We start from the raw sequence: 12342 nt of genomic DNA, 5'->3' as shown, positions 1-12342 counted from the left end.
GTTCTTCGGATGACGCATGCCCTTCCGAACCAAGGCGTACGCCCCGCGTACTGTGAGGCCTCACCCTCCTATAAATAGGATGCGAGGGCAGCCGACTCCTTTGCTATTTTTCTCCCTTCTCTCTCCCGTTTTGCATCGATTTGCGTGCCAGAAGTACCTCGAAGCCCCGGTATTATTCTCGAGCCCCGAAGCAAGTCCCAGATCCCGAAGATCCCGAGAAGTGTGGTTTCCGAGCCGAAGCTCTGCCCGCGAGAAGTTCGATTTTTGTAGAGATCTTCCAGATCTGCTGAGGATTACTACTTCTACGAGCCGTAGTGCTGTTCGATCATTTTCTGATCAAGTGAGTGTGTAGTTACTTTCTTCTAATGCATAATTATGAAGTATTTTATACGAAATACGTGTTATGTGTATATTTTGTTGTTATGTGTGTGAATGTATATTCACTTTCTTCTATCTTATAGATCTGATCATTTCTCTATGAAATACGTGTTATGTGGGTGTGCCTCATCTGTTATGTGGAAAATGTATTGATTGAGCATGCTATACAGGTTTTGAAACTATGTATAAAAATGTATGTTTTATCTACTAATATGTTGGGTAGATAGTTGGTGTGTAATAAATAGATGAGATGCCTCGATGTTGTTTTGATCCAGTCATCTAGCGGAATTTAGATGACGACCACTGACTTTTCTAGACAGTCTAGTGGAACGCTAGCATGCTCATAACCTGTAGGTGTTAATGAACTTGGGTGTTCATTCGCTGTATTCCATCCCCCTCATGGTTACCTTATTTGACTTATATTGCTGAGGAACCCCCGAAGCATGTGTTGTCACCCCGATGAAATATTCTTAGACTAGGTCCCTTGTGTTAGTTATTTTAGGGACATAAAGTGAGAATAACGGGAATGGGTAATTGGGTTATTGTTGGTTGATGAATATTAATTTAATTATTTATTGTGGGTTGAAAACCCTATATGCTCACCAGGCTCCCAAGCCTGACCCACTCAGTTTTATTTGTATTACAGGAAGTGGCGCGAGGGCATAAGATGGATGAACCATCAAGTTGTTTTGTTTACAAGTCTGTATGTGTATATATTTGTTGAATGACTTGTAATGTTATTGTTTATGCTTATTGGTCTGTATCGGAACATGACACCCCGAGTTTTGATTATATAATGAAAATACATTTCTTTTATGAAATGCTTTGGTAAACATTGTTTTATCATGTTTTGTTTTTGGGAACAAATTCCGCAACTCTTTCAAATCAAAAGGATTTACTGTGCAATTATTTTAAAAGCATAAATGAAAATCGGTCTTTTCTGGCCGAGATTTTGGGGATGTCACAGTTGGTATCAGAGCATTAGTTTAAGCGAACTAGGAATTTGTAGGATTTCTAGACTTAAACTTAGAATGCTAAGTGGAGTTTTGAGATGTGTGTCTGTTATATTTTAGACACGAGCACTAGTTTATTTTAGGAAAGTTGCCTAAAATGCTTTATGTGCTAAATGTTACATGTTGCCATATATGCTATTATTTGTTCGGATCTATGGTCTGTTGACGACCGGATCTAGAAACTTTATGTGTGTAGGATTCTAAGCGTACGTCTACGATATTATAACCAGCATGTAAAAGTTTTGGAGTGATAAGAATGATCTGAATATCTATCGTGAATGAGGATCTAATTTCACCTTATTCGGTGTGTAGATCAAAAATGGTGAGAATAAGAAGTGGAGTTGGAAATGCTGATGAAAACAGGAATCAACCACCAGTGATTGAACAAATACATGTCGTAGCAGCAGCACTTGAGCCGATAACAATGGCCGATGTACAAATGATGATTCAAACAATGTTGGATCATCAAATGGAGGATACTTGGCAGTTGCTTCAACAGAATCGTGAAGAACTGTCAATTCATGAGGAAGAGCCCGAATTAAATGAAGGGCACTCGGAAGGTGGAAACTTCAGTGGATCAGTTGGTCAAGCCAACCCACCGACAGTTAGGCAAAACAACCATGATGGAAGGAATGATGGAATGGGATGCAAGTACAAGGAATTTCTAACTTGCAAACCATCGACCTTCAATGGAAAGGAGGACCCGATAGGAGTGATGGATTGGATCTCTGAAATGGAGTTAGCCTTCATGACTTGTGGCTGCAGAGGCAAGTTGCAGACTATCTATGCAGTGCGTCAATTCCGAGGTGGAGCCGTTCGTTGGTGGAACACTCTACGGAAGACTTTAAGCCCAAATGAACCACTGCAATTGACATGGGCAGAGTTCTTGGTGCAGTTCAAGCACAAGTTCTGCTCGGCTCAAAATCTGTTGGAATTGGAGAACAAGTTTTTGACATTAACGAAAGGCAGCATGTCAGTTGATGAATACACTAATAAATTTACCGATAAGATGGAGTTTGCTTTGCGAATCGTTCCAGATGAGTTGACAAAGGTTTACCGGTATGCAAAGGGACTCTCATGGGAGTATGCAGTGCCACTTCGTCAGGCACCTACTCTAGAGGCAGCTATCTGGGCTGCCAAGTCTGTTGAGAACATGATTAAGGGGAGAACCACCGACAAGGTTGAGGTTGGTGAGAAGAGAAAGTTTGAGGGAACATCTGGTTCCGGTAAGAAAAGCAAATTTTCGAAATCCGATTCGAAAAAGTTTGGAGGAAAAGGAGGCGAAGCGAAGTGGTGTGATAAGTGTAAGAAAAAGCACTTTGGGAAATGTAGCGAGGATGTAACCTGCTACAAATGTGGAAAGATTGGGCATTTTGCCAATGAGTTTCTGAAAAACAAAAGGATGTGTTTTGGTTGTAATGAAGAGGGGCATATTTTGAAAGACTATCCGAAGAAGAAGGAGGCAGCTAAGCCCAACATTCCACCAAAACCGAAGGCGAGAGCCTTCCAGATGACACTTGAGGCTGCGAAAGATGAAGCTGATGTCGCTTCAGGTACCTTTCTCGTAAACACATTGCCTGCCCAAATTTTATTTGATTCTGGAGTCAACTACTCCTTTATATCGCATGAATTTGGTAGAAAACTAGCTTTTCCTGTTGATAGACTAGATAATGCCTTATTAGTCGAAGTTGCTAGTGGCAAGTTTGTACCTGTTAGTCATCGTATGAAAAACATCTTAATCGACTTTAATGGGAATAAGTTTCACGAAGAATTATTTCCTATTGAACTTAATGGTTTCGACGTCGTTCTGGGAATGGATTGGCTTAGCGCCAATGACGCCGAGTAAAGATTCGTTTATGGTGTATGGGGACAAACGCCGAGTGAATTCTGGAATCATTTCCCTAATGAAAGCCAAAAAGTATTTGACCAAGGGATGTACATCATATTTAGCATTCATGATTGATGCTAAGAAGGAAAAGAAGGTGATGCAGACTATTCCAGTTGTGTGTGATTATCCGGAAGTATTTCCCGAAGATCTTCCTGGAGTACCGCCTGATCGACAAGTGGAATTCCGTATTGACTTGTTACCAGGAACAACGCCAATTGCAAAAGCACCTTATCGATTAGCACCGAAGGAGATGAAGGAATTGATGATGCAACTTCAAAAGTTATTGGATAAAGGTTTCATTAGACCTAGTTCATCACCCTGGGGAGCTCCGGTGTTATTCGTGAAAAAGAAAGATGGAAGTATGAGAATGTGCATTGATTACAGAGAGCTGAACAAGGCAACAATAAAGAATAGATATCCATTGCCAAGGATTGATGACCTGTTTGATCAATTGCAATGTTCGAGTTGTTTCTCGAAGATCGATCTAAGGTCAGGATATCATCAGCTAAAAGTAAGAGAGCAAGATATCGAGAAGACCGCATTCAGAACTAGATATGGACACTACGAGTTCTTGGTTATGTCGTTTGGACTAACCAATGATCCGGCAGCATTCATGGATTTAATGAACAGAGTTTGTAATCCATTCCTTGATAAATCTGTGATAGTGTTCATAGATAACATTCTGATTTACTCGAAAAGCCAGGAGGAGCATGGCAGACACTTGCAAGAAGTGTTAGAAGTCTTGAAGAAGGAGAAGCTGTATGCTAAGTTCTATAAATGTGATTTTTGGATTTGTGAAGTCCAATTCTTGGGTCACGTGGTCAACCAAGAAGGGATAATGGTTGATCCAGCAAAGATTGAAGCTGTAATAAAGTGGGAACAACCGAAAAGTCCCACGGAGATCTGAAGCTTTTTAGGATTAGCCAGATATTATCGAAGGTTTATCCAAGGATTTTCTTCGATTGCTACTCCATTGACAACTTTAACCCACAAAGGAGCTACTTATTCTTGGAATGATAAGCATAAAGAAGCATTCGAGAAGCTAAAGAAGAAGCTATGTGAGGCACCGATACTTTCTCTACCCGATGGAGTTGAAGACTTTGCAGTTTATAGCGATGCGTCTGGGGTTGGATTGGGTTGTGTTTTAACCCAAAGAGAAAAGGTGATATCATATGCATCTCGACAGCTGAAGGAGCATGAAAAGAATTACCCGACTCATGATTTGGAGTTGGCAGCGGTAGTTTTCACTCTGAAAATATGGAGGCATTACCTCTATGGCACGAAGTGCAAACTCTTTACTGATCATAAGAGTCTCCAATATCTCTTTAATCAGAAGGAATTGAATATGAGGCAACGATGCTGGCTGGAATTACTCAAGGACTACAACTGTAAGATACTTTACCATCCCGGTAAAGCTAATGTAGTTGCTGATGCTCTCAGTCGGAAAGTCAATCTTGAAAGGAAAAGGCCAAGAGCGTTGAGAATTGAAGTTGTCTCGACCATTGTGGAAAGTATAAAGAAAGCTCAAGAGGAAGCTTCTGAAAAGAATGACCGAAAGGAGGAACGTTTGGGCAAAACGTTGGTGTTCGATGTAAACAGTCATGGACTGAAGGTGTTCCAGGATCGGATTTGGATACCTAAGACAGGAGGAGTCAGATATCTTCTGATGTAAGAAGCTCACAAGACCATGTACTCGATTCATCCCGGTAGCACTAAAATGTATAGGGACCTGAAACCCTACTACTGGTGGCCGACGATGAAGCTTTACATCGCGAAGTATGTGGCGGAGTGTGTGACTTGTGCGAGAGTCAAGACACAACATCAGAAACCGTACGGGAGTTTAGAACCATTGTCTGTGCCTATGGGTAAGTGGGAAGACATTACTATGGATTTTGTCACTAAACTGCCCAGAACAAATAATTGTCACGACATGATTTGGGTGGTCGTTGATCGATTCACTAAGAGTGCGCATTTCATAGCAGCTAGGGAGAAATGGTCTATGGAAAAGCTTGCAAATTCTTACGTGAAAGAAATTGTGAGGCTTCACGGTGTTCCGTTAACGATTGTATCAGATCGTGATAGCCGTTTCACCTCAAGGTTTTGGAAAAGTCTACATGAGGAAATGGGTACCAAGTTATGTTTAAGTACAGCTTACCATCCGCAGACTGATGGTCAGAGTGAAAGAACGATACAAACACTTGAAGATATGCTGAGAGCATGTACCTTGGAATTCCTAGGTAATTTGGAAGAACATTTACCATTGGTAGAATTTTCCTATAATAATAGTTTTCACTCAAGCATTAAGATGGCACCTTACCAAGCTTTGTATGGACAAAAGTGTCGTACGCCGTCTTGTTGGCTTGAGGCTGGGGAAAAGCAGTTTATAGGACCGGAGTTAGCTCATCAAACTGTTGAAAAGTTGAAAATAATTAGGGAAAGAATGTTAGCGGCTCAGGATCGTCAAAAGAGCTATGCTGACAAAAAGCGAAGACCAATGACTTTTGAAGTTGGGGATTCGATTTTGCTTAAAGTCTCGCCGTGGAAGGGACTTATAAGATTTGGAAAAAGGGTAAAATTAAGTCCAAGGTTTATTGGACCGTTTAAAGTTATTCAGAGGATTGGGAACCAAGCTTACAAGCTCGAACTACCAGAAGAACTGAATGGAATTCATAACACTTTTCATGTGTGTTATTTACGGAAGTTCACGGGGGAAGTTCCCGACATGATTCCACTTTCGGAGTTGAGAATCGATGAGAACAAAAGGTTGATTGAAGAACCAGAGACAACTGTTGACCGAAAGACTAAGAAGTTGCGACGCAAGATGGTCGAGTTAGTGCTTGTCCGATGGAAACACACGAATGGGCCGAATCTCACCTGCGAGACGGAAAGTGACATGATGGGTCGCTATCCGCATTTGTTTGTTGATGTGTGATTCCGGGGACGGAATCATTCTAAGGTGGAAAGAATTGTAACGTCTGTGTTTCCGGGCTTGCCATTTTTAGCAATAAAATAGTCAAGGTTAACCTTTGTAACCCGTTTTGAAATAATAAGAGTGTATTATTTGAGTATTATGTGTTTTGTGCTTAATTGCTTAATTATGTGGTTTGATTAATTAAGAATAAAAATAAGCGTCAAAATTTAAGTGTAAAATAAACTTGATATCTTTGGATAATGTTGTATTAGTTGAAACAAGGTTTCCGAAGATATAAAGAATGCCGAAATCCGAGTTATAACGAAAAAGTTATCACCTGTCGAAGTTTCGCGACAGAACCGACAACGCTGAATCACGTAAAAAGTGAAATTTACATTAGAGCGATATTTAGCCTTAGTGATCTAAACGAGAATCAAAGATCTCATTGTTAGTATCGAAGCGATAAAAAGTTAGGCGAGAGCGGACGTCAAACGAAGAAGTTATGAATTTATAACGAAATTTTCTGGCCCGACCTATTAAATATAAATAATAAAAATAAAGTCAAAAATTAGCCGACGAAGTCTAAACGAAAGTTGTAGAGCATAGTCTCACCTTCGCGTGGATATAAAGAACGTCGAAAACGGAGTTCGTATGAAGAAGATATGAATTTTCGAAGTTTATTAAATAATTAATAATTAAATTTAATTATTAAATCCGGCATTATCCGAAGAGGAGTCACCGGACTCATCCGAAGTACGCCCCGCGTACCTAAGGTATGTCGACACTTGCACTCGAGTTCTTCGGATGACGCATGCGCTTACGAACCAAGGCGTACGCCCCGCGTACTGCGAGGCCTCAGCCTCCTATAAATAGGATGCGAGGGCAACCGACTCCTTTGCTATTTTTCTCCCTTCTCTCTCCCTTTTTGCATCGATTTGCATGCCAGAAGTACCCCGAAGCCCCGGTATTATTTTCGAGCCCCGAAGCAAGTCCCAGATCCCGAAGATCCCGAGAAGTGCGGTTTCCGAGCCGAAGCTCTGCCCGTGAGAAGTTCGATTTTTGTAGAGATCTTCCAGATCTGCTGAGGATTACTACCACTACGAGTCGTAGTGCTGTCCGATCATCTTCTGATCAAGTGAGTGTGTAGTTACTTTCTTCTAACGCATAATTATGAAGTTTTTATACGAAATACGTGCTATGTGTATATTTTGTTGTTATGTGTGTGAATGTATATTCACTTTCTTCTATCTTATAGATCTGATCATTTCTCTATGAAATACGTGTTATGTGGGTGTGCCTCATCTGTTATGTGGAAAATGTATTGATTGAGCATGCTATACAGGTTTTGAAACTATGTATAAAAATGTATGTTTTATCTACTAATATGTTGGGTAGATAGTTGGTGTGTAATAAACAGATGAGATGCCTCGATGTTGTTTTGATCCAGTCATCTAGCGGAATTTAGATGACGACCACAGACTTTTCTAGACAATCCAGTGGAACGCTAGCAGGCTCATGACCTATAGGTGTTAATGAACTTGGGTGTTCATTCGCTGTATTCCATCCCCCTCACGGTTGCCTTATTTGACTTATATTGCTGAGGAACCCCCGAAGCATGTGTTGTCACCCCGATGAAATATTCTTAGACTATGTCCCTTGTGTTAGTTATTTTAGGGACATAAAGTGAGAATAACGGGAATGGGTAATTGGGTTATTGTTGGTTGATGAAAAATAATTTAATTATTTATTGTGGGTTGAAAACCCTATATGCTCACCAGGCTCCCAAGCCTGACCCACTCAGTTTTATTTGTATTACAGGAAGTGGCGCGAGGGCATAAGATGGATGAACCATCAAGTTGTTTTGTTTACAAGTCTGTATGTGTATATATTTGTTGAATGACTTGTAATGTTATCGTTTATGCTTATTGGTCTGTATCGGAACATGACACCCCGAGTTTTGATTATATAATGAAAATACATTTCATTTATGTTGTTTTATCATGTTTTGTTTTTGGGAACAAATTCCGCAACTCTTTCAAATCAAAAGGATTTACTCTGAAATTATTTTAAAAACATAAATGAAAATCGGTCTTTTCTGGCCGAGATTTTGGGGATGTCACAAAATATAAAACAGAAAATGGGGCATTATAACTCTCCCCTGCTTGAATCAGACTTCAACCTCAAGACGCATTATAACTCAAAAATAACAACCCTTAACATTATAAACCAACACTAACTGTGTGATGACTCTTCATCGACAATAGCATATGCAAGAGGTAATATATTATTTTTAGCATCTTTTGTGACATCAACAAGTAATTTCCCCTTATATGTACCCTTCAAATGACAACCATCAACAGAAATAAAAGGTTGGCATAGACGAAATGCATCAATAGCAGGTCCAAAAGCCCATAAAACATACTTGAATGTTGCAACATTTGAGGAGTCATTTAGCTTATGAAACCACTTCACAATTGTATCTGGATTTGAAGCTTGCAAAGCTGTAATGTACTTAGGTAACTCATCAAAATTACTCTCTCCCATGTTCCATAAATAGTCTCTATGGCTTTTTTCCTTCCATGCCATGCCTTCCAGTAAGAAACATCAACATTCAGAAGGTTTTTAATATCTTGTTGTATATGTTTCACTGGATAAGCAACATCTTTTTCAATTGAATGGAGGATATATGAGGAAATAGTTTAAGAGTTTAAGTTTATATTATTATTTCCAGTACATGATTGGCGAAATGAAGAAGATAAGAATTCTATATGTTGAAATTGATGAAAAAAACTAATGATAAAAAGAGAAATTTATCATACAACAAATGAAATGACTATACAATTCAATCATTTGCTTTCTTTGAGTTTTCATGAACCGTGAAAATGACTTTTAACAGGCTTTTGCTGATATGCTATCATGAATAGATATTTCGGAGTTTTCAAAAAATAACAAAAATATAGTATAACAAAAATATTTATATATTTATTAATTAAAAAAAAATCGATTAAATAAATGTAGTATATTAAATATTGAAATTTATTCATAGGCTATAAGTTATTCAAAATATTAATTAGAATTTAGTTATATATTTTTAATAATAGGAGTAAAAGCTAAATTTTTTATTAATAAAAGCTAACAAAAAGTAATGATACAAGTTAAAGGACTAAAATGTAACATTCAAATGTTTGTTGAATTTTAAAATAAGAAGAAAAATTGCAAAAATGATCCCTGTGGTTTGCCGATTTCTTTGAGTAAGGTATAAAAAAAAGTTTATTAGCAAAAAATATCTTTATTTTATAGTTTAGATGTGGTTTTGGTCCCTATTTCTTTCACTTTAATATTAGGTTGTTAACTTTTTTAAAATGACAATTTTATTCTCAAGGACCATTTTTGTAGTTATCTATTTTCACCAAATTACAAGGACGATTTCTGCATTTCTTCTTTTTAAATTTATTGAATTATTATATATTAATTCTTCTTTCTTTTTAATTTTATTGAATTATTATACATTTTTTTTATTGGATTAATTTTTTATCGTATTATAGTTAATTCTATTTTTAATATATAATATTTATATATTAATAAATATTATATTATTATATTATTAACTTATTTTAACTATTTTTTTAAAAAAATTATTGGATTATTTTTTTTTTTAAAAAAGTTATTGGATTTTTTTATTGGATTATTGCATTTAATTTATTATATTTTATATATGATAAAAAAATATTTTAGTGGATCATTAATTTTATTTTAATGTATATTATTAATTCTTTTTAATTTATTGGTTCTACCACAAAGTCTTCGGAATACGCAAAAGCACCGAATCTCATTGTCGAAAATCGTCTGGACCACCGCTAATCACCTTCATCAGAGGTCCGACGGAAACACTACCAACCTGTTTCATCCAACGTCGATATCTAGTAGCTACCTACGACAACATCTTCACTATCCATCAGAATCCTTTACATTTGCCACTAAGTCGATCGTTTTCTACTAAAACCATTACTATTTGAACCACCAAGAAGTCCAGCCCAAACACCCCTATGAGTTCCTCCATTTGTTGCATTTTACCAGCTTACGCCACAAAATCATACTACCTGGTCAGTTCCACTATTCGTTGCCTTCCACAAACCCATGCACAACCTTATAACATCAAAGCTTCAAGCCTGCACTACCTAAAAAGATTTAGCGGTGGATTTGGTGGTTTGAAAAACCCAATATCTAACATTGTTCCCATTGACGATAGCGTAGGTAGTCAATTAGTGTAGTTTTGGTTGAGAATGATAGATTGTAGGCAACAATCAACGATTTCTGACAAGATGATGTGGCGGCGCAAGGTAGTAGAAAGCAACGAATTGAGGAACTGACCAGGGGTGTTTGGATCGGACCTCCTTAACACAGTATTGATTGTAACAGAAAAACGACCGACTTAGTGGCAACCAATAACGTGTTAAGTTGGACGTTTTCTGTTACAACTATTACCGTGTTAACCACCAGGAGGTCTGATCCAAACACCCGTGGTCAGCAGGGCCGGTCCAAATGTATTGTGGGCCCAGGGCAAAAAGAAAAAATAGGCCCCTAGAATAATAAATAAAGTTTAATTTAATTCAAAAATAAACATGTCATTACAAAGTCCACAAAAAATCACTATTAATATTAGAAACATAAGTATAACCACAACATTAGCTAAAAGAGAAATTACTATCATTTTAATTCAAATTAGTTTTTCTGCATTCAAACTAGTATCATTTTAATTCAAATTAAACGAACTCGATGGTTTAAAAAAAATTATGTATAAATCCTTTATAAGTTTAATTGAAGGCATCAGAAAATTTTCGTTTCTTCCTTTTTTTTTGGCTTCTAGATAATTGTTTTTTGGAAAACATTGTAGTTTGTCAATCGCTAAACATTATCTACTTATGGGAAAATATTACATCTGATTTTTGATATATGATTTCTATCTTAAAGTTGTAGAAGCCTAATATCATATTTAATTTAAATCAAGGTGCAACTACAAAATAAAATCAAATAGAAACAATCAAACATTTGAATTTAAAACTAGATTTAAAGTTTTGAATTATGAACCATATATCAATAAATATATTACCTTCTTAAGCAAAAGAAATCTAAAAAGTAGGTAGAAGATACAAAGTTAAGTCTCAAAAAATCTCAGAAAAAAAAAAAACTATATGGTTTCAACATTTGATTAGATACAAGGACCAGGAATCAGCAATGTGAATACAAAATAAAATCAGAAACAACACTAAAACATCAGAAAAATTAGTATTGGATTTATAATTTTGAGTCCGGAGTTAGATATCTACAAAGAAATTATCTTGTGAAGTAAAAAATATGAAAAGTAGGTAGAATCTATAAAGAATTGACAGTCCAGTCTCCAACAATTTAGCAATCTGGGATACAGATACACAAACAAAATAAAAAATAAATAAATAAATAAATAAAAACTATAAGGAGCATGAATAAGAAATCAAATCAGAATGAGAAACAAAATATTTAGAGGAAAAAACAAACAAAAAAAATTTATAACTAACCTTATGGTTTTTATCTCATTCGTTGGGTGCTTTGCAATTTTGCATTCAATCGACATAATTGATTATAATGTGAAGGCTGGTAAGAGACTACGAGAAGGAAAGAAGTCACACGACATAACTGATTATGAATCATTGTCCTGATGTTGATTCACGAGGCAACAATTTGGATTCACGAGGTGTCAATTAGATTAATTGGTTCCCGCTTGATGAGGATTCCTATAAGACGCCCTAAACGGTAGTGTTTGCTTAACGTTACTTCGAAAAGCGTTCCAGAGTCTAGACTAAAAGAGGTTATTTCATTGGGCTAAAGTTTGGTTACTTTTGTAATTGGGCCCTTAGAAGACATATACACAAACATTATTTTTTATATGTGTGTGTATATATATATATATATATATATATATATATATATATATATATATATATATATATATATATATATATATATATATATTATATTTGAGAAATTTTGGGCCCCTTAAAGTCGTGGGCCCTGGGCGGTCACCCAGGTTGCCCACCGTTACGACCGGCCCTGGTGGTCAGTTTCTCAATTCGTTGCTTTCTACCACCTTGCGCTGCCACATCATCTTGTTGGAA

At 36.8% G+C, this 12342-nt stretch overlaps 1 protein-coding gene across 1 annotated transcript; it reads right to left on the bottom strand.

Moving 5' to 3' along the window:
• Positions 1–8422: 8422 nt before the first annotated feature.
• Positions 8423–8776, bottom strand: LOC145039445 (uncharacterized). Its single transcript, XM_078987507.1, has one exon. The coding sequence runs from the start codon at positions 8774–8776 to the stop codon at positions 8423–8425; it is 354 nt and encodes a 117-aa protein (XP_078843633.1).
• Between the last annotated feature and the right edge of the window lie 3566 nt (positions 8777–12342).

Source organism: Lactuca saligna, chromosome 4, assembly GCF_052625555.1.
Source record: "Lactuca saligna cultivar CGN05327 chromosome 4, ASM5262555v1, whole genome shotgun sequence".
NCBI lineage: Eukaryota > Viridiplantae > Streptophyta > Magnoliopsida > Asterales > Asteraceae > Lactuca > Lactuca saligna.
This window is presented reverse-complemented; position numbering and strand designations above follow the sequence as displayed.